The following is a 27521-nucleotide window of genomic DNA, read 5'->3' as shown; positions in this document are numbered from 1 at the left end:
TTCCTGTGCTGGCATACCGAACATTTCTTTTTGAATATTAATCTGATTATTGTGATGTGAGCCTGACATGAATGTATACAGTCTTTCCAGCAGTGAAAAAACATGCAGCTTCTGCGACATCTTTCACAGAGTCAGCACCACGTTCTCTTTATATTACATCTCTTACTTCTCCAGACATCAAATGATCTTCTCTCTTAAACTGGAAGCATCCAATTGTTCTGCTCTTTGGTATTCAAGGAAGCTCTCCTGAGTCGCACCATCATAATAATATCTTACAACTAGAGACGACTGCTCAGTTTTTGTTTTTTATGTCCTTTGTCTCATGTGTCAAAATAGAAAAATGTTAACTTTCTTTAACATTCTTGAGGATTTCCTCACTCACCACTTCAGCTAAACATCCCAGAATCTCCTTTTGAGTGCTTTTGCTGATATATTTTGCGTTTGTGGGACCTTGTGACGGTCGTCTTTTCACTAATGCATCATGTTTGCTTATTAGATCTAAGATCTTAAGGACATTTCTCTGGTTTTGTGAGGTTTCTGTTTCATCATGGCCATGTTCAGAAAGGTTTTGAGTGGCTGTCAAATTTCAGTCAGAGTTTGAATATAATTCTGATTTTTAATAACTTACTGTTTGTACCATTTCTACCACTCACTGAGGAAACTTGTTTTTGTTGCTCCGTGAAGTGTTTTGGGTAATATTTTTAAATGTGGCCGCACTACTGCATGTGATTAATGTATGTACTAAACCATCCATAACCTTCAGCAGACATTTAATTCATTACAAACTTATTTGTCTTAAACGTTTTGTGTTAAAACATCACCAGGAGAAACTGATTTCACCTGGAGAAAGTTGGGCTGCTCAGTGGCTTCACTCCGCTGCGTTGCAGACCATCGCGTGAGCATTTGTTTTTCAGAGACCTAAGATTATATTTACAATTATTTAATTTTAGTGAATTAAAATTTAACTTAAAGGGTATAGGCTTTTGGACAAACAAGCAAGTATTTTAAAAGCAGCACTCTACAACACGGGTGCAACACAAATGAGCACAATATAGAAATACCTAAATGAAGTAATAGTGGATTAAAGTAGTAAATGTAATTAGTGACATTCCTACTGGTTAAACGCTTGCTCTAATCTCATGTTAATGAAAAATAACAGTACTCAAGCCCAATCGCATTATCACATCATTGAGTCATATCTGCCTCCGGACTTTTGAAAATGATGCTGCCTTAATATATATCATTGCTCTTTCTAGGTCAGCGTTCTTCCAAGTTTGCAGTCATGGCATTTCATTCTGTCGCAGTATCTAATGATTTATTTTGTAGGTATTACTGGAAAATAAAAGCATACGAGACACACTTCAATATATTTATATTTATTATTGTTACTTTTATTGTATTACCTGCAAAAATATATATAAAGAGAAAATAAAACAGAATAATAAGGAATATAAATAGCATTGAATAAAAAAAAAACACCAAAAATTCATTTTTTTTAAAATATAGATTTATACCAAAACTGACAGGGAAGAGATTTTGCTTTAGTTGCACCAGTGAGTTGAAGTCTCACCTGTAAAGCTAAGAAATATTTCTTGAACTGGGTTACACACAGACACAAAGAACAACATGCGAAACTGGCTGTTGCAGTATTTTTCACCATGACAAGAATGCAGAAGGATAACTCCTGGTATTTTTCCTTCCACTGTGTTTTATATCAAAGTAAAATACTGACAAAGTTAGCGTCCATTACAAAGACATGTATAGTGCATAAGGCAACGCCACAGTCATCAGTGTAAACAGCTCCAAATATCAACAATGAATTTACACATACACCAAGGGAAATGTATCGGGGGATTTAATAAATGTTGAAGTACATTTTTTGCTACTTCCTCTTAAGACAAAGTAAAAATCAAAAAAGTACACTGTGTAAAAAAAGGATTTTCTTAATCACTTTGATTCTTTTTGGTTAAGACATGCAAGCACATTTAGTATTTTTAATCAAAATCACATAACTGTAAAAAAGTCTATAAAAACAGAACAACAAATGTATTATTTTGAACATCGGGATCAGTACATATGGATTCATTTTGTAAAACTTACTGCATCACACCTGAAATCTGCTGGAAATATTAAATTGAAATGTATTAAACTGAAATGTATATTTTCCATTACAACATGAAATGTGAAAACCAACAAAGAAGTTATGGCTGTAATACAGAGGAGATGATATCAGCACAAACTTGGAGTACCCAGTTAAATACTCCAGGCCCTGTCATGTGACTAACAGTCAACAACTCACCCAATACAACACAGTTACAATAAATCCTTTAATAAAGGTAATAAAATAAAAGCAACATTTATATCTGGCACTTAACTGACATAAATTTCCACATATTAGCAAATATTAGGAAATCTTTGATAACATTAATGCAGTATGGCTTTACCCTGTAGCTGCAGGAAGTTTTCCTAAAAAATTCCAGGTGAGGAATCACAAGAAATTTGTAGGTAAGACATTAAGAAGGAAAGATAGTTTTCAGAATAAATCACAGAAGGGGTGGCGCAGATGCTGAGAGGTCAGAAGTAGGTGTGCAGCTCTCAAGCGGCTTCAAATTGAAGGTGTTGAAGAAGCCAGACACCTGATCTGGGATTTCTGCCAGGACGCTCTGAGCAAGCAGTTCTTTAGGACACTGAGACAAAGGGCAGAGACAGAGCAACAGTGAAAGTGTGCCAAACACACACACAGAAACATGCAGTTAGAAAAGAAAGCAGGGAGGTTGCAGAGCTGCAGCTGTAATTTGAGCATAGCACCAAGAGAAGGTGTTTAAAGTTTAAGCTAGTCACATGTTCTTACAGCCAATAAAACCAGAACTAGAAAAGCTAGAAAACTTCACATGGCTTCGACAGAGTCGTGCATCATTAAGTTACCGTTTTGTGCTCATACAAACCTACAGTATATGATGACTTAATGCACCACGTACTGTGAACAATCAAGGCATGACATAACCTTGAAAAAGCAAGGTTACTATGATATTTATAAATCCTGATTGCAGCTCGGATCAAATGAAGGGAAGGATGAGGGGCACGATCAGCGTGTTGGTTGGGGTACTCCTGCACATTTTAGGTAGGACTCGGTTCAGTGGGGGGCTTCAGCTCAAATAACTTGAAGAAGGAGGCCAGTTGGTCAGGCAACTCTGCCAGTACACTTTGTGCAAGGGCTGCACTGCCCGCCTGAAATAAGATGTGCAAACATTCAAATGTTGGTGGTGTTGGTGCATCTGGACAAAGAGTGTGCTTTATAGCTTGCCACGGCTTACATTTTGGAACTTCCGGAATGGCACAAACTGCACGATGTCCCGCATGGCGTTCTCTCCTGTTGTCGAACGCAAAACTCCATCGTCTCCATCCAGGAACTCCATGGCACTGAAGTCCGCCCCTCCGACCCCGACGATGATGATAGACATGGGCAGACGAGAGGCGTTGACGATGGCGTTGCGCGTCTCGTCCATGTCCGTGATTACTCCATCAGTGATGATCAGGAGAACAAAGTATTGCTGTGAATCATCAGGACAACAGGAACAAAAAAAGCAGCAGAGTGGAGCAGTCAGTTGACATTAGGACTGCTTTGATTGATTCCAAACTTTCTGTGACTCACAGATGCAGTTTGCTGCTGCAGCGCCTGTCTTCCAAATTGGGCGACGTGGTTGATGATTGGGGAAAAGTTTGTTGGGCCGTAAAGCTTCACCTGAGGCAGACACTGCTGGTAGGCAGCAACCACACCCTCTACACCTGAAACACACACAAAAAACCATCATAAAGTCATGGGTCACAGTTACATGAAGGTGGATGAAATGTACCGTATCACCGCACTAAAGCACGTTGCTCAGACTGCAGGTTTACTGTAGTTGTGGTTTCTAGGATATTTAAAAGTAGAACAGGAGGCAGAGCCTTCAGCTTTCAGGTCTGTTTTATGTGCAAACAGCTCCCAGTTTGGATTCAGGAGACAGAAAACCTTTCTTCTTTTAAAATCAGCCTTAAAATGATGTCTTTTAATAAAGTTACAGCTGGATCAGGTGAACCTGAATCCTCCCTTATTTACACTGGAACAGGCCACTGAGGGCTTCCCATGATGCACTGTGTTTCTTCTTCACGCACCTCTTTAGACTCTCCATGTGTTAATTCACCACTCTGCATTTAATTATTAGTTATAATTCATCTTCGTCTTCTTCCCCTCAGCCCCAGCTGCTCAGGGCAGATCACTACCACTCACTGAGCCTGGTTCTGCTGGAGGTTTCTTCCTGTTAAAAGGGAGTTTTTCCTTCCCACTGTCGCCAAGTGCTTGCTCAAAAGAGGGTCATCTGATTGTTGGACTTTTCTCTCTAACACTGCAGGGTCTTTACCTTACAATACAAAGCACCTTAAGGCAACTGTTGTTGTGATTTGGCACTGTATACATAAAACTGTATTGAATTGAATTTTATACCCAAAGGTACGTCCATGTTTATTAAGCAATAGGTCACAACATAGAAATTAAATTATGAGAAGAACAAGATGCAAAAATAAATCTACTAATATGTTAAAATTAAAATATCTCTTATTTAGTGTAAAACATATAATTGTTTTCCCCGTGTTGCAGCTGTTCTGCACACTGGCAAATCTGAACATAGACTGACCTCCACTGTGCTAAATAACTGCTAATGTTTATACAAATCTCACATTACATTCAGTCTGTTATTACCTGCACAGAATGGATTGGATGGGTTGAAGTTGATGGGAAACTCGTGGTTGACCTGCACACATAAACAACCCAGATCCCAAATGATCGTATCTGCAATGGCTTACACTTACCTACAACACAAACAATCTTTCTGCCGCGTGTCACATGTACGCAAACATCAAAAGTGCAACAATCACCTGCCATGCAGGAGGAATCTGTGCTCCAAAACCAAAAGCAGGGAACATCTTATCACTGTGCAAAAGGAAGCAATACAAAAATAAAGACTGTTAATGTCAGTTTGTAAAGACCAGTGAACATTTAAAATTAAGTCTTTTCGTCAGACTCTTTACATTAATGTTCTTCATGGTTCTATTTAAACAAGACATCCTGGCCTTGCTTCTCACGCTGTTATGTTTTCACTTTGTTAATCATTTATTTTCCTGTAGTGCAAGAAAACTAGTGAATATCAGGATGATAAGCTGGTGCTCTGGCTTAATGCCTGTCAGCTGACATGCTGCATTAAGTGGTTTGCTGGGAATTCGGTTATCCATGCATTAGGAATGAACGCTCAAAATAACAGATAAGTACTGGTCAGATTATTAGTATTTTGCTGCTACTATCATGGTGAGAGCAGAGATCTATTATATTCATTCCCAGCAGCATATTCACCATGGGCCACCTTTGCTGCTAGCCCCCTCCCCTCTGTTTGAGCCACCTTTCTCCTGACTGACTCTCTCATTAACTTGAACAGGAGGAAGGTGGGTTCCTGTGCTGAGTTGGTAGTGTTCACACAGCCACGAGTAAAACAGTCTGAAGCTGGAGCTTTTGGCTCACAAGGGATTACATGCCCACACACTGACCTCATTATTTGAAACTTGTTGAATGTGGGCAACTAGTACTGTGATATATTAGGTCTTTCAAGGCTTGTAAGAATGATTGTGAGTTTGCCAAAGGCGAGGTGCATATTAAGACTTACAAACGACATGTTAAATTGCATTGAAATTACTGCAGATGAACTGATGAAGTGCACAGAAACCTTTAAGACTAGAAAAGAAAAAGTTACGGTGGAGCTTGTTTTTAAATCGGTCTGACTTATAATTTTTCTGAATGAAGGAAAACAGACTTACTTTCTGCACCTGCATAATCCTTTATGTATGTATTTACCTGTCGTAGTCCTGGATGACATTACCAACTGCCCAGATGGCTGCCAGGTACTCATTGTAGCCCTGAGGGTTGATGTAGTGGAGTGACTGGGGGAATTTGGGATCCCCATTGGAGCCTGTGAAGTCAATTGCAATCTGCGCCGCCCCCAGAGGGATGTGTTGCATTTTTTAATAAACGTCAGTTAATTATGAATGAATCATAAAATGTCAACGTCAGTTAAATATTTCAGGTGTGTCTCCAAATGATAACTGGAAGGATTCGGATTAACAAATAAATGTGAAACTCACAGTGAAGTTAATCTGACAGCCTCCCATTATGTAATCCAGAAACGTGTACTGCCTCACTATCTGTAAACACCACAAGAGTTACTGTGCAGTAGTACTTATCTATTAAGAAGGGTAAACATGTTGTTTTTTGTGCTCCAGCAGATAAACAACAGGACGAATGATATATCTAAAAACATAAGAAAACATATCAAACACATATTAAAAACATCTAAAACCAGAGTACCTTGCTTTTTTTTATGACGATGATGCCAGAGTTTTTATATCCTTTCTTCTTCTCTTTTTTTTTGCTGTTGATGCAATCAAATTCCGCCTGTGAAGAAGAGAAACACAGCATACAGGTGTCAGGATGTACTTCCCCCCCTCTGCTTACTCTTAAGCAAAATGTTCAAACTGGCAAACACACACACACACACACACACACACATGAACTCACCGCAAATGTTTCTGTTGCCTGCTGGATTTGACTGAGCGAGGTCTGAAATGTTCCAATGAAGTCGTGATCGCCACTGTTGTTGTGGTCATAACAGTCAATCTAGCGAACAGAGACAGCGAGGAGAGGTGAGACTTGGAATCACCAAATTTTGCACCGAAATGATCAGCGGCGCTTGGAAATCAAAGTAGGTGAGGCAAAAGCATGGTGGGTGTGAAGCTTCAAATGTAAGGCGACTTCATGATACTAAAACGTCAACCAGAAAAACACACACACACACACACACACACACACACACACACACACACACACACACACACACACAGGCCATCTAAGCTGGCAAATGGGGTGACAGAGTTCCTCCTTTAGAGCGATTGCAGGACCTGCTCACAGTCACACACAGTAGATTCTGTAACACTTTCGGCATTGAGAGAACACAGAAAACACAAACAGCTCCATACACAGCATGGACATCTTAGGCCTCAGTCACACGGGCCTATAAACCAGTCTGTCGGTGACCCCTCAGTAACCTCTGTTGACTAGGAAAAATCTAAATTCCCAGACCGGGTGGCAAGTGGTTACTGAAGGTTGCTGGATGTCGCTACGTAAAATCAGTTGCAAAGATGGAGCTACACCAAAAACCTCCCCGTCTGTGGCAAGCAGTTGGTGTGGAAGATGCAAATTTGTCTGCAAACACGTGCTATTTGTTCTCCAATCTGTAGTGAAACTTGAAAAAGCTTCATTGAACATTTGAAAAAGGAAACGCGGATTGTCACTCCCAAAGCTAACGTTGTGCTTTAGCACTGCACTGACACTCTTCAATCGGCACAACTTTCACTTTGAAGGTGAACAGTCCCTGTTTCCAGTTTGCATATTCCACTGCCGTTTAGAGAATAGCTTGTGTTTGCAGACACATCTGCATCTTCCATTCAGTGAAGTGGCAACTGCAGCAACCCGCTAGCAACCAAAGCGATCGCAAGGATTGTTATGCAGCACCGTATTCCTCTTTACAACTAATTTCACACTGGTGACTCTTCAACAGCTATGAAAGCTAATGGGTAAGTAAAACAATGGATCCATCTTAATGGAAAACTTGTCCCATTTGGAAAACTGACCCCTTGGTTAGCTTACCTAAACCTTTATATCAAATTAAATAGAATCAGTGGGCTACTTTGAGCTTCTCCCTTATTCACAGGGGTCGCCACAGCAGATAGCTCTGTATGTTTGATTTGGCAAATTTTTTGCTCTTCCTGACACAACCCTCAACGGCTTTGTGTCTCCTCCCAGGATCAAAATGGGATATAGTGTGGAGCCACCAAATACAATCACCAGTAAACTTCATAAATAAGCTTCATATCCTGTTTAACAGGAATATTTGAAGGTTCAAAAAGATGCTTTTGTCAGCTGTTTTTGTAATCAGAGATCATTTTTGGACATAAAGTGTTGTTAATTACATTTGATTAAAGGCGCTCCCAGACTGTGTCAGTAAACGATCAGGTAAATTTAACCAATGGGCCAAACTCCTTGAAAGTGTGCGTTCCTTTAAGATAGATGTAGATGCATCCAGGACTTGAGCCGGTCCTGTCACAGACCCTGCATCCTTCACATTAACAGCATTCCATGTTGACACTGTCGACAGTTACCTCACGTGTACTGCTGACTGGAAAGCATCTCTTCCTGATAAGTTTGCCTTAATAAGAGTTAGAGGATGGAAACAACATAAACGAATACTCACAACAAATCTTTAGTGGCAGTAAGATCAAGGATATGCAAGTTATGCAAGAGGGAGACAACAGAGGACGTTTACGGTTCAAATCTTTCGAGATGAAAAACGGTGAAGATAAAAGCTTCAGTAGTCATAATGTTTGTTTTTAGGATATATGTGTAAAAAAAAAACAAAACTTTCTAACGATGCCTATGTTGTCTCCCTGCTACACTGGCTATCAGCCAGTGTGGTGTTTTAAACATCAGCACCACTCCAGAATTTCACAATTAGTGCATAACAACTTTCCAGTTTTACTGGCTGCTTCACATCATTCAGCTCTGCAGACAGTTAGGAAAAAAAGAAACCAGCATACTTTATGTGTGTATGAGTGTGCGTACCTTGATAGGTTTCTCAACATCGCCTGCGCAAAGTGACTGAATTGGGATTTGGAATGGTCTCCAAACAGGATTTAGGTTATTTTTCACCACCTGCACAACAACACAGATACAGAAAGACTTCCTCTGTTGGGAGATGTAACTGTACAAACGTAAAACACTTTCCCTGTGCGCCAGAAAGCCTCAAACACAATGAGTGCAGGTTTACCTCTGTCCTGTGAGCCAGCTGCCATCCAGTTTCTGTCTGCTTGTAGAATTCCAAGAAAGGGTCGGATTTGCCAAAAAAATCCTGGAGATAAAAGGGAGGAAAAAGCAGGCAAACACAGATTACACTGTAAATTCTAAAGTGAGGATAAAGTGATGACATGTTTTATACCACCATAACACGATATCGATCACTGCTCATCAGCTGCCTTTACCCTTTTTCACCTGGAGTTACGTCCAGCTAACTGTGTCCAAGAGTCATTACTAAACTAAACTTACTAAACAGGCACAGCTCGAGTTGTCCAATCACATTTCAGAGAATTTTCAGATTCAATAATCTTAGCTGTCACATCCCTGACACTTAAAAAGTTTGGCTTCACGTGGAAATGTCTTCGTTTGGGAAAGAAAGACATTTGTATTTTTGCATTTAATAGAACTTTGAATTGATCAGAAATGCTATCAGTGACAATTAAAGGTTAACGGAGACATTCATCAAAAATCATTTTGAAAAGATCCACATTCTGTAGGTGCACATTGTGTTACCTAATGCACACCTAACGGATCAAACACATCTGAACCCGGACAATCTGTCTCTCAGAATCCAGAGGCCGACCAACGATCTGTAAGGTCTCTTTTCCCCCCACTTGCTAAATTGTACTCTGGTTCCTATTCTAGGGTGACTGTAGCTCATGAGGTCATGTGCTGGTGGGAAGGTTGGTGGTTCGATCCCTGTCTCCCCCTCTGTGATGCATCTAGGGGCAAGATACTAATTCTAAGTTGCTCTCTGATGCATCTGTCACAGTATGAATAGAAAGCACTTCAAAGGATGGTTGGAGGTGAATGTGGCATGTTGTATAAAGCACTTTGAGTGCTCTGGGTGAGTAGAAAAGTGCTATATAAGAATCAGTCCATTTACCATATCTGTCCTTCTATTCTGGGAAGAGCATTGTTCTCTGCAAACTCTCACCACTGTGTGAAATCATTGAGAAATGCCTGCATGAAGTGGCAATCCTTGTTTTAAAAGGAAGAACAGTCTGGCTAATTTTCTGGCCTTTTAACACAATACACTTGCAGCTTCATGAAAAGTTTCCCAGTACAACAGATTATGGTGGTTTGTGAGGAAACTGGTACATGCTTCCCTATGAATTCAACTTCCCAATTGCTATGATTTCAACTCTTAACTAACTAAATTGTTGGTTGTGTAATCCAAAAAATGTGTCACTGAAACAAAGCTTTTCATTGGAAACACTGCAAATGTGTGCCTACGACCACTGATTCTCACCCAAAACAATTTTAATCAGTTCAAGTGCTTTTCTTTAAATATAAAAAAAACCCTTTCAAAGTGGCACAAACTTTTGATGAGTGGTGTTAAATGTTTTTCTAATCATAAACTGTGACCAGTAAGAGTCAGTAACTTCAGTCAAATCATCCGCGTAAAGATTTCTGATTACAGGAACATAATTCCTTCTAGTCTAAGACACCTTCTTGTCCAGTTTTCTTGCTGCGACTTCAAATGCCACCACTCTGTTGTCAGTCATTTCTTCTGCACATATCTAGAGAGCAAGAAGCAGCTTTGCATTAAAAATGTGAAATAAGTTCACTCAGATTTCACCAAATCACTGCGTCCCTCACTCAAAGAAACTCACAGTAATGGTTCCCTTTCCTGCAGGCATCTTGTCCTTCTTAACAAGTGGTTTTGTTAGTTTTCTTGAGGACACGATCTGAACAGAAAGACACATCTTAGTCATCACTAAACAACGCCAATACCACTTCCCACCACTTATAGCTCTTTCAGTATATATATAGACAAATGGCTTGTAATGAAAATCAAAGATGGCAAACCTGTCCCAAGGTACACTCCAGCTGTCCCAGGAAGTCAGCCTCTTGCAGACTGCAGTTTTCAGTATCAATATCGTGCACTTCAAACCTCAACTTCTGCACCATCTCAAAGTAGTAGTCGAGGACAATAGGCTTGGAAAACTTGGGACTGAGGCAGTTCTCGATTTTCTCCGTGCGACCAACCTAACACAAACACGTTTCACAGTCAGGGATTTTCTTTTAGGAACTTTTAAAGTTGAGCTGTTGCCCTAAAACTGGAAATTGATAACACTAATTTTTTTAAGAGTAAGGCCTTTCAAATCCACACAACAAAAACCTACTTACCTCAAACCAGTGGTTTCCAGAGGAGTTCATGAAAAGCACGCATAGAGGGTCGGACTTTGAGAATGCATCCATGTCGAGCAGATGGTCACAGGAGATGCTCAGCGACACCTTGGTCACACAGTCTGCGACCCTCGTCTGCTGGACTCCAACTGCCGCCATCGCAGCCCGGAAACGCTCAACTCACAAGAGCTGATAACCATAAATGTGGGTAAACAGAAAATGAACATGGAGAACATAGAATACAGTATTGTGCAAAAGTCTTGTGCCCCCCTTAAACGTTTCATTTAAAATAGGTGCAGCAATTTACTGAAAGATGCAAAGATACATAAATTCAAATGAACTTGGAAGTCAGTGTCTGGAATTACTGCCTTTATGCCTCAATGGAGCCAGAACTCTCTTAGGCAAGCTCTATAGTAATTTCTGTGATCTTCAGGAACAATTCTCCAGGCTTTCCAGGCAGGACTTTTAAAGCTTTTCTCCGATTTTGTCTCCTTTTGTTCTGTTCTTTGTTGAGATGATCCCAACTGCTTCCATCGGCCCCTCTGGTGATGGCCAGAGGGGCCGATGGCGTGATATGGCAGCCTCGCTTCTGTCAGTCTGCCCCAGGGCAGCTGTGGCTACAACTGTAGCTTGCCTCCACCAGTGTATGAATGTGAGAGTGAATGAATAGTGGTATTGTAAAGCGCTTTGGGTGCCTTGAAAAGCGCTATATAAATCCAATCCATTATTATTATTATTATTATGTTCAAATCTAACAGGCGGAGGCCAATCCATGACTGATATGGTTCCTTTGTGTGTGTGTTTTTTACCCGGGTATGTTTTTAGTTATTTGGCAGTGTGTTTGGGATTATTTTCAGGCTGAAAAATGAAGCCACTGCCAATCAGACGCTTTACAGATGCTACAGGTAAGGTGGATCAAAATCCTCTTCTGCATTCATAATTCCATTGATTTTGAGAAAATCTCCAATACATCCACAATATTTTATCCATGGCTATAAACACACACCTCTCTCCTGACCTCCTCTGGTTTTTTATTTTTATTGTTTTATAATTTAGACAGTTGCTGTGCGAGCGTGCAGGTGGTTTCTCATTCAAGTCAATTCACTTAAATTTTATTTATTTATAAAGCACCAAATCACAACAACAGTTGCCTCAAGGCACTATTGTAAGGTAAAGACCCTTTACTAATACAAAGCAGAGAGAAAACCCCAATCATATGACTCCCAATGAGTAAGGGCTTTGGTGACAGTGGGAAGGAAAAACTTCCTTTTAACTGGAAGAAATCTCCAGAAGAACCTAGCTCGAGGAGGGGCAGCCATCTGCAGCCAGTTGTTTTCTCTGCTGCTCTTCCCTCTCTCTTGACGATGTGCATGGAGAAGTAACTGTGCAGTTACTTCATGTGAAGTAACTGCACAGAATTTCTGTTTTATGTAAACAGCTTTGGCGGAATAAACCCACTTCAGCTGGCAAAGGAACAACCAACTCAATTAAAACACTTAATTCACACCACACAACGCCGATTGCAGCAACATAGAGTTGAAGGCCAGACTAGCTACACACACATGCAAATTAAAGGCTAGGTTTTTTGGGGGGGGGGTTAAACCTCCTGGTTTCTAATGTAATTGTTTAAATGCACATAAACTGTACTTGCTGTCACCTGCACCTAGACTGAAACATAACTTTGCTGTTTACATGTGTCCAAAAACCTTTAGGCGTCTGCAGTACCGGGGGAACCTGTCACGTTCAGTGTGACTGTAAGTTTAGGGTACCCTTGGTTCAGCTGCTAGATGTTTTTTTTTTAATTTTAATTGTTTTGTTTTTATGGCTCATAAAAAACTATTTGAATAGCAGACTTTTATTTTTTATGTAAAATTGTTAGAAGCTTTCTGATGTTGTCTACTTGTTAACAGAATTAAATGTTCAGCCACAGGATTTGTCATTGTAAAACCGCAGTATTGCTGTTTTGCCACAGCTGTTTTCTTTTTTTAAAGGCTGTTTTAGATGCTTTCTTTCTTTCTTTTTTATTGTTTTGTTTGTGTGTTAGTGTAATATCTGTTAGCTTTCTAGTTAATGTTCTCATTCAAAGCCATTTAGAAATTACAGATGTACTAATAATAATGCACAGTCAGTGGAAGATGCTTTTATATACATGATATGTTATACATTGTATTTTAATGTACATATTACATTTGGATTTGGGTTGATCATTTACATAAAAACCAACCACCATGAAGCAGTGGAGGACGTGACCAGCAGGGAAATACCAGCATAGAGAATGAATCATATCCGTTATATCAAAATATCTATGCCGATACTCCCCTCAACACGTGTTTCCATGTATTTTGCAACTATCTTTGTGTTATTGTTCATACTCCGTGTTCTACAATATAATAAAACTAATCCTTTTTGGACACTTAAAACATCTTTATATAACTGTCAGCGTATATTTGTTGGGACTTCTGCTGCCTTCTTGGCCTGACCTTTCTTGAAAAAGACGTTTTAAATGTCAATGAGACTTTTACACTGATAAATAAAGAATTTATCAAAGTTGCTTTGCCAAAAAAAGGCTGAAGCTTCCATCTCGTGACAGAAATATCCTTTCTATCTTAAAAATGTCTCGATATCATTCACGAGATATGTTTGACACACATTTCCCAGATTATAGAACAAGAAGTCAATAAGATAAGATAAGATAAGATAACCTTTATTAGTCCCACACGTGGGAAATTTGTTTTGTCACAGCAGGAAGTGGACAGTGCAAAAGTTATGACGCAAAAATTAGAATACAAATCCATCAGAGACAACTGACAAACATTATTACATAGTAAATAAACCTTAATTAACGTTACAATATTAGAGTTAGTTGCCTAAACACTTCTCTAAAGAAACACAGAAAGGTTGTGGCTGTTCACATAAACACCACGCGAAAAGCCACACCTACGAACTCTGTCGTTAAGTTGAATGGGTTTATTATCAGCGACAGTCACATGACGCGAGAAAAAGTATATACACACTCTGTGGGAATCCATCAGCAGCGCTTAAACTCTTGAACAATTGCAAATGTCAAGACTAGCGCGGTGGTAGCTTACCTCGTAAGCCTGCTTGCTAGCGACACTGCTGCGGTGCTGTGGTTTGTTTCCAGCTGCTGCAGCAACAGCACAGTTAGCTCGGTGGTGGTGGGCGGAGTCCAGTGCGCTCACTTCACGTACCGACCGCAAACACGACCTCCCAAATCAACTGTACGAACTACATGAGACCAAAAGGTATAAAACTCACACACAAACACATATACTGTAAAAATAATAAACAAGGACACAACTTTTGCCATTACGAAGTCAGCCCAAAAGCTTATAATAGCCATGCGGGTGGTGTATGGAGGACTATTAGTGTCGCGGAAATGACAATGACCTATTTTATTTAATAGTAAACGATAAAAACACATGAATTCGTACATTTATTTAGAATTAAAGTGACACCATAATTTAAGTAAATTACCAACCAGCTCACTACTTCGTGTTCACGTGATCGTTGAGCCCATTCTTAGCAGCTAACACGGATGTCAAACATAAAGCCCGGGGGCCACAATCGGCCCGGCAAAGACTCCAATCTGGCCTTCTTGACAGCTTTGGAAAATATGTAGGAAAGTATACATGTTTGGACTTTTAACTGTAGTTTAAGTATGTAAGTTAAACAATTAAATGGCAGAAAAGTTCCCATTTCTTAACTGTCTACTACAGAAATTTCAGTTTAAAGATTGTAAGTTGTGAATCAACAAAAATGTAATGATTTTTAGATATAGGACAGTCTGGTGAGCTACCAGAACGTTTTCAGTAATTTTATATATTTATCATGCAGAAAACTGAGATGTGTTATTGAAATTGCACATCCTTAACTCTTATTAAGATTTTCCCTTGCCCTGCCTACTTAAGATCATAGTGGGTTATATGTAGTCATCAGTGTAAAATGATTTTAACATCTGCCCCAAACTTTCCATAAAAGGCATCATGCTAACACAGCTGGAAACTGGACAAAATCTTCAAAATACCTCTCCGAAAAAAAAGAAATTCTAAAACTCCTCAGTTCTTGTTATGAAAAACAGTGAGGACCATTAATGTGTGGGAAAGCCCAAAAATGTTTATAGTGTGTAGTGGTCCCTTCAAAAACAAGTATAGCTGTTTTGGTGTCATTTAATAAAGTAGCCTGACTTGTAAGACGTCTGTTTTCCAACAACCAGCATCTGTATTTGTGCATTAAATGGAGGACTTGTACAGAGAGATATCCACAGGCAGGAATGACTTCCTGTGTCTTTCAGTGGTGCATTTGAGTAATCTCACTCTATCAGTGAGCGTCCTCCTGTGACTGGCCAGCATGTCATGGAGTGGGTGGGAGGTCCAGCACTATCCTTATCTTGGACAACATCCGCCTCTCTGAAACCAACTTAAGGGAGTCCAGCTTCATCCCCACAACATTACTGGTCATGTTTATTGAGTTTGTTTTTCTGATCCTTCCAAGATATAATAGACTGTAGGATGTAGAATACAGCCTGTCTTTATATGAGCTTGCATTTATAACAAACAAAATTTACAAGAAATGGGAGGAAGAGGAAGGAAAGATTCACAGCAAAACAGTGAGAAGGTGGCTGAGGATATCTAAAAGAATAAAAAGCAAGAAAAAAACAGAAAAACCCATCTCTGCCTCCTACCACCTACACCCACTCCACTCCTTCTACCTTTTAGCTTAGAGATCTTAGAGAGATTGAAACTTATATTCTCATTTATCATTTTTTTAGGGTGTGCTAATTTTTTTTTATTGTTTTTTTTATAAGCCTCAGCACCCTAAAGCACTTAGTTAGGAGAGGAACTTGCTCTGTTTAAAGGAGAATGAATGCAATCTTTATTTAGCTACAGTATTACCATGTTATGACATGTTATGTGAGGTGGTATTACATCTCAGGGTTGCCAAGAGGGGTTTGAACCCTTTAGTTGCCTAGCTAATTCATGCTGCCTTAAAATGTCAGATTAAACTGCAGGTTAACTGAATTTCCATTTTAGTGCATGTGAACTGAAAGGAAAACTAAATGACTACAAATTCAAAAGCTTATAGGAAAATCCCCTATTCTCAAGTTGAGTGTTTGTTTTTGTAAATCCCTTTTTAATAATCATAAAAAAAACTACAGTATTTACAAATGCCTCAAAAGATCTCTCCACATTTGTCTTTTTCCTGTGCAGTTAGTTCTTAGTTAAGGAAATGTTTAAATACTTCTGTGACAACTGTAGTCCTCAATACAGCTTTCTCACAGAACGAACCAATCGAGTCCTACCAACGTGCGTGTTGAAACGAGAGCATGCTCCCTTTCACAATATGTTTTACATATTGGGACCTGATAAAAAATGATTATGTCCTGACATTAATAACAACAACACATGACATTTATTTAACAAAAACTAAGTGCACTCCATGATCCAGCAGCTTGTAGCACCAAAACTTCAAGTACAGTATAACGCGGTTCACCTTTTGTGCCCTTGCTGTTTCGCGGATTTTTTTTGTGCAATTTTGCATGGGTTTTTTTGTGTGTTTTTTTTTACAGCCCATTGTGTCCTGCATCCTGATTGGCTGTAGACCACTGTCAATCAATTTTGTGCCATGTCTCCTGTACAGTACAGAATGCATTCAGCTTGATTGCCAGCGGTGTGACTCTGAAGTGCTGTACTGTATGTTTGTAAGTTTGTAACAATATCGACGAAACATTTTGCACCTGCGGGTGCCTTTGGTTTCATTCTATAATACTGGACTTATTTTTCTATGAAAGTTTGAACTTTAAGAGTGTTTAAACAAGAGATGAAAGTGTGAAAATGTTCATGCCTGAAAAGTGTAAAAAGTGTGTAGTGAGGGGTTTTACAGCCTTAAACATCTATAATAACTGTAAAAAATAAAGTTGGCTACTTTGCAGATTTCACCTATCGTGGGTTATTTTTGGAAAGTAACTCCCGTGACAAACGAGGGCCCACTGTACCAGCTTTAAATCTGTGTTCTGTTCGTTGCATCATTTTACATCGTGAGCCACGTATGTTGATCTTGTGTGAAACTTCCTTTTCTGTCATTGTACAGACATTTAGCTACAATAAGACATTTAAATATAAAAAAAGAAGTGTAATTTACACAGCATGTTTAGCTGCACGATAAAGAAACCCTGCTGTAGTAACTGAAATAAATCTGTCAGCATACAGTTAAAAGTCTGAAATGTATGCCCTCCTTCACATTTTCCAAAGCCACCCAATGGGCCAGATTGAAGACTTTGGAGGGCCACTTCTGGCCCCCAGGCCTTATGTTTGACATGCCCAAAATTATGATGGAGGAGAATAGTTTATTACATTTATTTGTTACTAGAAATTTATTTTACATTATCTGCAGTCTAAAATGTATATACACTATACACTACTATAATATACAGTAAGTATGAACACATGTTTCTGCATCAATCATGAGGATATAAATCCTCATGGAAATGTGTATACACACTGTGGTACTTAATCTAGTTAATAACCATGGTTACTAATTCACTTTTGCCGCCAGATGGCAGTTCCTTTATTTAATTTGGGAAAAGACTGTCGGAAGCAACCACTGTGGGCCACACGGGAGTCAAAATCATTTCCAACCATTATAAACAACAATAAATGTTCACAACGTATAAAATCTTGTTAGCAAACAAGGTTACATGTCAAAGTCTTTAATTAAGGTAGCAGGAGTCAGGTTGCTAGCTGGGAACATCCAGTGTAACAATGTAGACTCTGAGCTTTGTCTCAGCAGATATCCACCGTTTCCTTTTATGTTATGATCACACAACAAATAAGGTGCCATTCGTTTATGCAACAAATATAGCATTTAATCAGCAAAGCCATGTGTGAAGATGCACAGAGTACACTGTTATTGTTTCCTGTTATTACGATTTCTTATTAATTACATGCAGTGAACAAGCTGGAGGGTCTCAAATCACATGGAAAACACCTCAGTCACTCAGCTTGTTAGAGAAACTGTAATACTAGTGATTTACATAGATGTTGTGAAAAAGTCAACTGCACAACATTAAACTTGCTGTTTAAGGCCATTTGGGTGCTCTTTGTTAATTGTAACAGAAACTGATTTCTGAGCGATTAAAAGGATAAGGTTGGCTTGCACGCTTGTTCAAAGCCACTTCCTGTTTCCTTTCATCCTGACCACTGTGATGCTACACCTTAGGCAGCTGTCATGCAACCACTTGTTTAGAGCTTTTGCAAAAGGGTGACTGTTGCTCAACCACCCACACAGTGATGACATCATGGAGAAGAATCCCAAATTTTAGCCTGAGGAAGCATTTCCGCAGCCATAACGATGTCCTGCTCTGGATTTTATTTGTGAGCCATGCAAGCTGAAACTGATCGTCATTGTATACAAATATTAAATTATTATTATTTATTTATTTATTTATTGGTTAATGTATTTTTTCGGATGGCATGTGATTTTAAATAGCATTAACTGCTTTCTGAGTTGTTCCAGTTTACCATTGTAGATTTCACCTCAGAGTTGATTTGCTGCTTTCCAGTGTTCCAGTGTGAAGCAATCATTAATCTGTAAATCTCAAAAGGTTTGCCCAACACGGATTGACACCCCTCTATGCACTGAATGTAGAAAGAGAGACAAACAGGAAGTGCATTGGAGATACTCGAGTACATTTAACCTGCTTTACTAGGACGGCTCAGGAACATTAAAAAGATTAGGTGGTTTCAGCTTGTAGGCATTGAAGAAGGATGCGACTTGATCGGGAAGCTCTGCCAGCACGCTCTGCGCCAGGGCCACGCTGTTTCTCTGCAAACATAAATTCACAAGAATGAGAAGTCGGCTTGTTCAGCAGCACTCAGGTTTGCGCGTGTGTGCTGAGCAGAGGAAGGCTGGCTGTCTAAAGCCTCGGAGCTGCTGCCTACCTGGAAATTTCTGAAGGGCACAAACTGCACGATGTCTCTGGAGGCGACGACCCCGCTGGGCGCCTGCAGCAGTTTGTCATCGCTGTCCAGAAACTCCATGGCGCTGAAGTCTGCCCCGCCAACACCCACTATGATGATAGACATGGGCAGACGAGAGGCCTCCACGATAGCGGCACGTGTATGGTCCATGTCTGTGATCACTCCATCCGTGATGATAAGCAGCACAAAGTAATTCTGCACGATGACAGAAAAGTAGATTACAGAGTTGGGGATTAGATGGCACATATATATTCTGAAACACATATACTTGTATACACTATATACCAATGTTAAGCATTTGACCCATATACTCAAATTATTTGTGGCTCATATACTTTGGTCAAGTATTATCTACATTTATATCGTAAGTCTGCACTTTTTTGTATGAGCACCTGTTGATGCACGGTGGTTATTTTGGGATTTAATTTAACTTTGACAGTTTTATGGCCTATTGAGAAAAGCTGTAACATATGGTTAGTCACTCTAAAAGTTCAAACTGTCCAAAGTTGTAGAAATCCCCAAGTGATACAAATTATATCTTAATTTGCAGGTAAAACTGCTCTTAAAGTCATATAAATGTCAAGCGGATTAATTGTTTTTACCTTTAGGCTGGCATAAATCTGTCATAATGAGCCATAAAAATGTTGGATGCTAAAATTTGAGAAGAAAGCCCAGAAAGTTAGACAAAGCAGGTGTTCATCAGGTGTATATCACAGAAAAAGCCAAGTTGTGTAAAGTAGCTAATTGTTGTAAAATAAAGATTTGGACACAGTTGGGGAAACACATACAGTTTAGCATATTATGCAGATGAGAAAACAGAAGCTCGCACAACAATGTCATGGGAGCAAAACAGCAGAAGGGTGACTGAAGTGTTTGTAAGCAGTGAGTGTCTAAACACTTCCTGCTTCCTTACTGAAGCCATGTGCTGCTGGAGAGCTTGTCTGGCGAAGCGGGCCACATGGTTGATGATCGGGGAAAAGTTGGTGGGACCCCAGAGCTTCAGCTGAGGCAGACAGTGTCTGTAGGCATCCACCACGCCCTCTATGCCTGCGGCACACACATCCACAGGTACAGTGGTTCACCATTACAGCATCCATGGGCAACTTTCAAGAACCAAACACAGCTTTGTGAGAAGTTTAAACCTGCCTGAACAGAAGGGATTTGCTGGATTGAAATTGACAGGAAACTCATGGGACACCTGTAGGAGTAAAATCAACAAAAGCTTTAGACGACTGTTCAAGAGACCTGTGTTTGACATGTACATGACACAACACGGGGGCGAGGGGGGGGTACATGAACGATAAGAAGCAAGCACAGTGTGTTTGTATAAGAATATACATATGTCGCAGTTGGAATTGATGCCTCACAGCAAGATGGTTCCTAGTTTGAGTCCTAGCTGGAGCCTTTCTGGGTGCACGCTGTCCCTGTACCTGGGTGGGTTTTCTCTGGGTACTCCAACTGCCTCCCACAGTCCAACAACATGCATGTTAGGTTAGTCAGTGAATCGAAATTGGTCATGGATGTCAGGCAATGTGGTAAAAAAATGGGAACTTCCAGTCTAAAGCGCTTTGAGTGATCAGTAAGATTGGAAGAGATCATAAATGTCAGGTGAAATAAACATATAGTGTAAGCTGCACGCATATTTGACTGGCTTTGATTATAATGGAAGCCCTGAATAATTGGCCATTTAACCTAGCCGGTGCTAGCAAACTAGCAGGCGGGTTCCCCGAATGATCTGAAGCTAATGCAAAGTTAACCCAAGCAGATATCTTCCTAAAGCACAACTTTGAATATGAAAAGCTCTTGGTGGGACTCTCGCTCTATAGCCGTGAGCGGCCTATCTGGAGCTTCGCTTGTTCTCCTGCTGCAGATGCTGCAGTGATGTGTGGCCTCAGGTCTTTGGTACTCTTGGGGGCTGCGGATGGGGGGCGTTATCCCAGCCTCCCACCCTCATTGTCACGTACATTTTGTGACAAAGACACTCACTCTCTTGCTCACATACTCTCCACATACTCTGCTGATTTGCAAATCTGTGCATCTTTGTATTTTTGTTCAGGCACTGTACTTGTGTTGTCTTACAGATGCAGAGGTCGACAAAAAAAAGGTTGTTTTTTCCCCTTCTGCCTCTTAGCTTGCCACCGTGCTGCCCATTTTACATATAATGTAATAACTGAAATAACACTCATAATGAAACATGTGAACAAGAGCCACAACCCAGCATAAAGATCATAATTCTGATTGCAAACATTTCCAGACACGTCAGGACACAGAGAAAAAAGAACAATAATAAAGAAGCTGATGTTACAAACTGCTGCATCAGCTCCCTAATGAGGGATCATTCAATTGTTCATCAGGCTCACAGCATCACGCCTTCTACTGCCGTGCCTCAGCAGCTGAGCTACGCTCCACCACCCTACTGTTCATTGAGCATTACCAGTCAGAGCAAACTGCCTTTCATACACAACGGGACACTCAACAGCCCCAAAACCACACCATCATGTGAGTGCGCTCTGAATTCAGCAGTCACATCCAAGTAACGAGTGGAAATGCCGCAGCACTGGTCCTTTGAGACACTGCAAATTTCCAGTGCTTTTCAATACCCACAATTCCAGCCAAGAGAGAGAGGATGAACACAATAAAGCACCTTAATAACTCAGTGATATCGAAATAACAACTTTGTGTCACACATATGGCTCAATGATGCTGTTTCTTTAATGAATATTTCATACCTGCCAGGATGGAGGGAGCTGGGCTCCAAAACCAAACACAGGAAACATCTTCTTACTACACAGAGACAGAACAAACTCATGAGCTCATCGAGCGGTAGATCAGTGGGCCCCAAGTTTGAACAGAAACTAGTTCCAGGGAAAATGTTAGTAGGTGATTATCAAGGATGCTGCCGCTAAAGATTTTTAATATTAACACTGTAAGTAGCAAAAAGGTTAATAATTTCTGGGGGGGGGGAGGGGTTGGTGTAAGTTGGTGATAAGACTCTTTCATTCTGCTCAACTCTGGCTTAACATGTTGTTTTTTTAGTATCTGTTTCTTCCTCTGATATCATTACTTTAGATGGTGGGATGATGTAGGATGCTTGGGTTCACCTGTCGTAGTCCTGGATGACATTGCCCACTGACCAGATGGCTGCCAGGTACTCATTGTAGCCCTCTGGGCTGATGTAGTGGAGGGACTGAGGAGACCCCGGATCCCCGTTAGAGCCCGTGAAGTCAATGGCGATCTGGACCGAGAGGATACGGGTCAACATACAGAGAGCTTTTCAGTCACCAGGTAAACGTCTGACATACTTCATATGTATTCTGCGAGTTTCAGAGTGCCGTGCAATGTGACAGTCAATTTAGAAATGTTACAAATCTTACCAAACAATTTATTTACTTTAACAATAAAAATATTTCCACACTCACAGTGAAGTTGATTTGGCATCCACCCATGATATAATCCAGGAAGGTGTATTCCCTCACTATCTGTAAAAGTAAAGAGTACGCTAACAACGTGCAGCAATGCACAATGTACAGAGATCCAAAACAAACCTGGTGGGACATATGTTGTAAAATCGAGGCAGAGTAACAGTTTTAATTCCTTACCTGGCACTGCCGGATGCAAACGACCCCGGAGTTTTTATAGCTTTTCTTCATTGACTTTTTGGGGTTAATACATTCGAATTCAGCCTGAAACGAGACCATGTTAATGTCAGTGTAACATAAACACTATAACACACACGAGACACACACACAAAACATAAAGGGCCTCACCGGGGAGATGTGCGTCCCCGTTTGCATCTCTGCTAGTGTGGTTTTAAAGCTCCCAATGAGATCATGGGAGCCGCTGCTGTGATGGTCGTAACAGTCAACCTGAGGACGCAAAACAAGAAGAGTTTTCTCTAACGGGGGACCACGTAAAAACTACTGCATGAACAGTTCGGATCATACAGGAGGAGAGAAAGAGTAAACCATGGTTGATGATGAAGTTCTTGGTCAAGGTGTGAAAATTACGTCTTTCTTTTAGACTGCTGCCAAAACCCCCACTAATCATTCACTATTTACAGTCAGTGACGAAGTGTCATCATATTCTGAACACCTGACATATGGAAAGAGTGCAAACAGTTATCAGTATAAATGCAAAAGCTAATGCAGTAAGTCAAGTGAGTAAACAAAGAGGAAGAAAGCCTCACCTGGTGATGTCATGAATCGTGCATACATGCATGTAGCGCTTATCCAACTAGGTCACAAGCACTCCCTTTATGTTTGGGAGATTTGTAAGATAATAAGAGAATTGCAATTACAAGATTAGTTATTAGTCAGCAGTGTGGTCAATAAAGCCAATTCGAAAATTTTAAAAAGTGAGGGAGGGGGATGAAATCCACTGTTTCACCCATTGGAGTGTTACTTAAGAGGTGCTTACAGGTTTTGTTAATTGGGTGCATTTTATTGTGCAGGTTCACTGAATAGAATTACCTTAATAGGCTTCTCCACATCTCCTCCACAAAGAGTTCGCAATGAGATGCGGAACGGCCTCCATATTGGATTCAGGTTGTTGTACACAACCTGCATAAACAGGTTACCGTGAGTAACGAGTCCACGGGAATTTAGTGCACGCCGATGAAGGACCTGATGGTAAATGTGTGTACCTCTGTCCTGTGAGCCAGCTGCCATCCAGTTTCTGTCTGCTTGTAGAATTCCAGGAAAGGGTCGGACCACCACAGATACTGACAAACCATTCCCAGTTAGTCATTCACAGAACTTACATTTAATGAACTTTATTAAAAAACCCTGAAGCAACTTTCATTACCTTTTTGTCCAGCCTGCGGGCAGACACTTCAAAGTTTGCTACCCTGGTGTCTGTGATTTCTTCAGCACAGATCTATCAAAAAGGAGAAAAACATAAAGATTTGTGCAGTTTTATACTGAGGTTCACAGTGGTTTTCTTTTATGTAAAAGATTAACATAACCTCAGCTATATACAAAAAAAATGAAGCCAATTTAAAAGTGCAATTGCATTCTTTCTGATGGCCAGCAGGGGGCAGCTTCTCTAGTTTTAAAAAGAAGTCTGATTGTACAGAAATCTATGAGAAAATCAAACAATTTCTCCCTTCATGAATTACCTTAGTAATATTTTCCCAGTAGGTTTATGGTCTAAAATGATAGTTTTACTTCTTAATTATTACAGCATGGTGTTCATTTTGTACACTATGGTTTCATTTATCACAAAACAGTAGACAAAGCAGGACAGTAACAGTCATATCCATCACTTGGTTAGAAATTAGCACAAGTAAACTGCAATTTTACACTTACAAACCCAGCCATGAGCCCTGACACTTATATTAAACTACAGGAAGCCAATCAATCACTACAAGGGTTCCACAGCATTTGTTTGTAGCTTGCTAAAATGACTAATTCTAGCAAAATATGAGCAAAATCAACCCTACAAGCTAAGCATATTCTTATTTTTACACACATAGATGCATACAGAAGGACAAACTGGAGAAACTAAGTTCACACAGACAAAAGAGTCAGCTCACTGTGATGGTCCCACGGCCTGCCGGCCTCCTGTTCTTCAGCAACAACGGCCGCGTCATCTGCTTATTAGAAACGACCTGGACACAAATGATGGAAACAACAAGGAGCGCTAAAGCAGTGGGCGAACGACCAGTGTTTAAAGAGCAACCTGATAAAGGGGAAACTTACCTGCCCGAGGGTGCATTCAAGCTCTCCAAGGAAATCATCGTCACTCAGGTCGTAGGTATCGTTGTCGATATCATACACGCAGAACTTCAGCCTCTGCACCGTCTCGAAATAGTAATCGATCACAAACCTCTTAGCAAACTTCGGATTCAGGCAGTTCAGGATCATCTCCGTGCGGCCAAACTAATTCACAAAGTAAAAAAAGATGTGTAACGTAAGTCACATGACTTAGGTTAGAACATATTATTTAATGCCAGCCATAGATTTGCAGTCTTAACTGTTATATGCAAAAATCTCGTACCACTACCAATTACATACCTCATACCACTGAGAATCTGATGTGTTGATGTACAAAGCACACAGAGGGTCAGACTTGGAGAAGACGTCCATGTCCATTAGGTTTTCACAGGAGATGCTCAGCTCCACCTTAGTGGCACATTGGGTGGCTGTGGGCAGTGGGGCCCCACCTGAGGCCATTGCAGCTGTTCCTGAAAAAGATAAACCACAGAAATGTCTTCAGAGCACTTCCATCTTCTCAAAATGCTCTCTTGACTTGTTACTACATATTACTCAATCTTCAGTCATGACTTTAGTCAGGTGGTAGTGGTGGTTGTCCAAAGTAAGGCAGGCTCAGATGGTCAAATGCCACCACAACCAGGCCACTAAGTTCACACATAAATCGCTGAATACTACGCCACCTGGTGGTATGTCCACAGCAATTTAAGAACAAGCACAGTCCTAGAGGCAGTGTGCCAACAAATGATCGTCTGCCAATTTAAACTGCTATAAAGAACTTGTTGGTCTATAATATGATAGATATGTCAAATGTACCCTCATGAATGATATCAAGTCATCTTGAGCCACAAACAACATTCTTGTCACAAGGTAGAAGCCGCAAACAGTTTTTGGCAGTGACTTTTTTTTATACTTTCTTTTTATTGTTTTTCTTTAAACATTAGAGGGCAACAACAAAACAGAACATAAAAAGAAAAATAATAATGGTAGTGACCTTTATTTATCCAGTTAAAAAAAATCTTGTTGACATCAAAAATGTCTTCTTTTAAGAGTAATCTGGCCAAGAGGAAGCAGAAATTGCAACAAATATAACAATAGTTATGTAAACATATTTTGAGTGGAAAAAAAGAACCGGATTGGTTATAATGTATGTACAATAACAGAGACTTATAAAGATACTTGAAAAACTGGTAATTTTTTTTTTAAATTCTATTTTACCCCTTTGTAAACCCTGTTCACCCAAGTCTATTTACCAACATTCGTAAAGATATTAGACATAAAAAAACAACACAGAAACAAATCAGTTTTTTGGCAGGCGATCACTTTTTGGCACAGCATCTGGAAGCCGGAGCTTAGGCTACACAAACCCTTGATTTACACACAAAACTGCACACACATTTATGGATCTATCAGAAGTGCAGGAAAAGTCACGTTTAAAGGGACAGAAGTGAAAGTATGGGTGAGTTGTAACTGATCACGTGACTGTAATTTCAGAGCTTCGAGCGAAATGTTAGAACACCGTCAATCAATCAATCAATCAGTCAATCAATCTTTACTGACAGACTTTATGTCATAGTTAAAAATAAGTAAATAAATCAACTGTTCGTGTTTAAAAATCTGGATCTCTCTCTCTCTCACTCACACACACACACACACACACACACACACACACACACACACACACACACACACACACACACACACACAAATAGACATATATTTAATTTTGCTGTGATGACTTTCCCTTAAATTTCTAGCTTTGTAGTACCACCACCGAATAATGTAAGTTACCGTTACTCGAGCTAACACATGCAGGCAGTGACAGTTAGGTGGAGCTCTAACAACCACACCACTTCTCCCTTTCACACTACGTTACCTTTTCATAATGCTTACTGGTTCATTTACCTGTGTAGTTGTTGACAAATATACACTTTTTTCTGCCTCTGTTCTGAACGCGTAACGTTAATCTGACGGCAACAGCTGTGTTGTCGCACTGGGTGGAGCCCACACTCTGCCCTGCCCAGTGTTCTGCTCGCTTCACAACTTCCACTAATTTTACAACTACTTTTACCTGAAGTTGAAGTTTTGTGTAAATGCCTGTTTGGTGTGTCTGCTTCACCTGGACAACATTATATTAACAAACACGCTGTTGTAACATTACTGTACGATAGGCGCTTCATATTATGCCGGAACGTTCTTGTGTTTCTGTTGTTTCTCTGTTTCTCGCCGAGTCGATAACAAAGCGGTACAGCGTTGTCCGGGGTGCATTCAAGAAAAGTGTTTTGCAGCTGTGCTGAACACCAATTTAAGCTGCTGTTGGTGATGCGACCAGGTACCATCTAGTTAAAAGCTCTGGGAGACTTTTCTCTGGACGGACTGTGAGTAGATATTCATTTAGCTTATAGAAGAGCTGCTGTGTTGTTTTCAAACCAGTGTTGGCCAATAAACAGACACCTGATATGTCTAATTTTGAGCTGTTCTCAATCCAAACGACTGCATCGTTTTGTCTAATAATATTCAGAGAAGAGCTTTTCCGTTTAGCGTTTTCTATAATACCTAGTAATGCTAAGGTAAAAGGCTAGCTTCTTAAACTTTTGAACACCAGTGTTGGTCAAGTTACTTGAAAAAAGTAATCAGAAACTAATTACTGATTACTTCCCCAAAAAAGTAATCCCGTCACTTTACTGATTACTTATTTTCAAAAGTAATTAATTACTTAGTTACTTAGTTACTTTTTTAAAAACACGATTT

The 27521-nt window shown here is 40.1% G+C and overlaps 1 protein-coding gene across 1 annotated transcript; it reads right to left on the bottom strand.

Moving 5' to 3' along the window:
• Positions 1–1375: 1375 nt before the first annotated feature.
• Positions 1376–26830, bottom strand: LOC308385889 (uncharacterized protein). The gene is made up of 32 exons (XM_080865083.1): positions 26676–26830; positions 25074–25243; positions 24759–24938; positions 24593–24667; positions 23863–23934; positions 23702–23779; positions 23529–23618; positions 22827–22925; positions 22659–22742; positions 22479–22538; positions 22161–22294; positions 21789–21843; positions 20206–20257; positions 19973–20106; positions 19021–19254; positions 18786–18904; positions 14628–14685; positions 11063–11236; positions 10742–10921; positions 10546–10620; positions 10381–10452; positions 8904–8984; positions 8699–8788; positions 6599–6697; positions 6389–6475; positions 6166–6225; positions 5879–6012; positions 4912–4966; positions 4736–4787; positions 3653–3786; positions 3315–3551; positions 1376–2687 (listed from the first exon to the last, which is right to left on the bottom strand). The coding sequence occupies exons 2-32, from the start codon at positions 25230–25232 to the stop codon at positions 2544–2546; spliced, it is 3357 nt and encodes a 1118-aa protein (XP_080721209.1). The 5' UTR covers positions 25233–25243; positions 26676–26830; the 3' UTR covers positions 1376–2543.
• Positions 26831–27521: the final 691 nt, after the last annotated feature.

Source organism: Rhamphochromis sp. 'chilingali', assembly GCF_963969265.1.
Source record: "Rhamphochromis sp. 'chilingali' genome assembly, chromosome: 18".
NCBI classification, from domain to species: Eukaryota; Metazoa; Chordata; class Actinopteri; order Cichliformes; family Cichlidae; genus Rhamphochromis; species Rhamphochromis sp. 'chilingali'.
The sequence above is the reverse complement of the archived record's forward strand: the minus strand, read 5'-3'. Positions and strand labels throughout refer to the sequence as shown.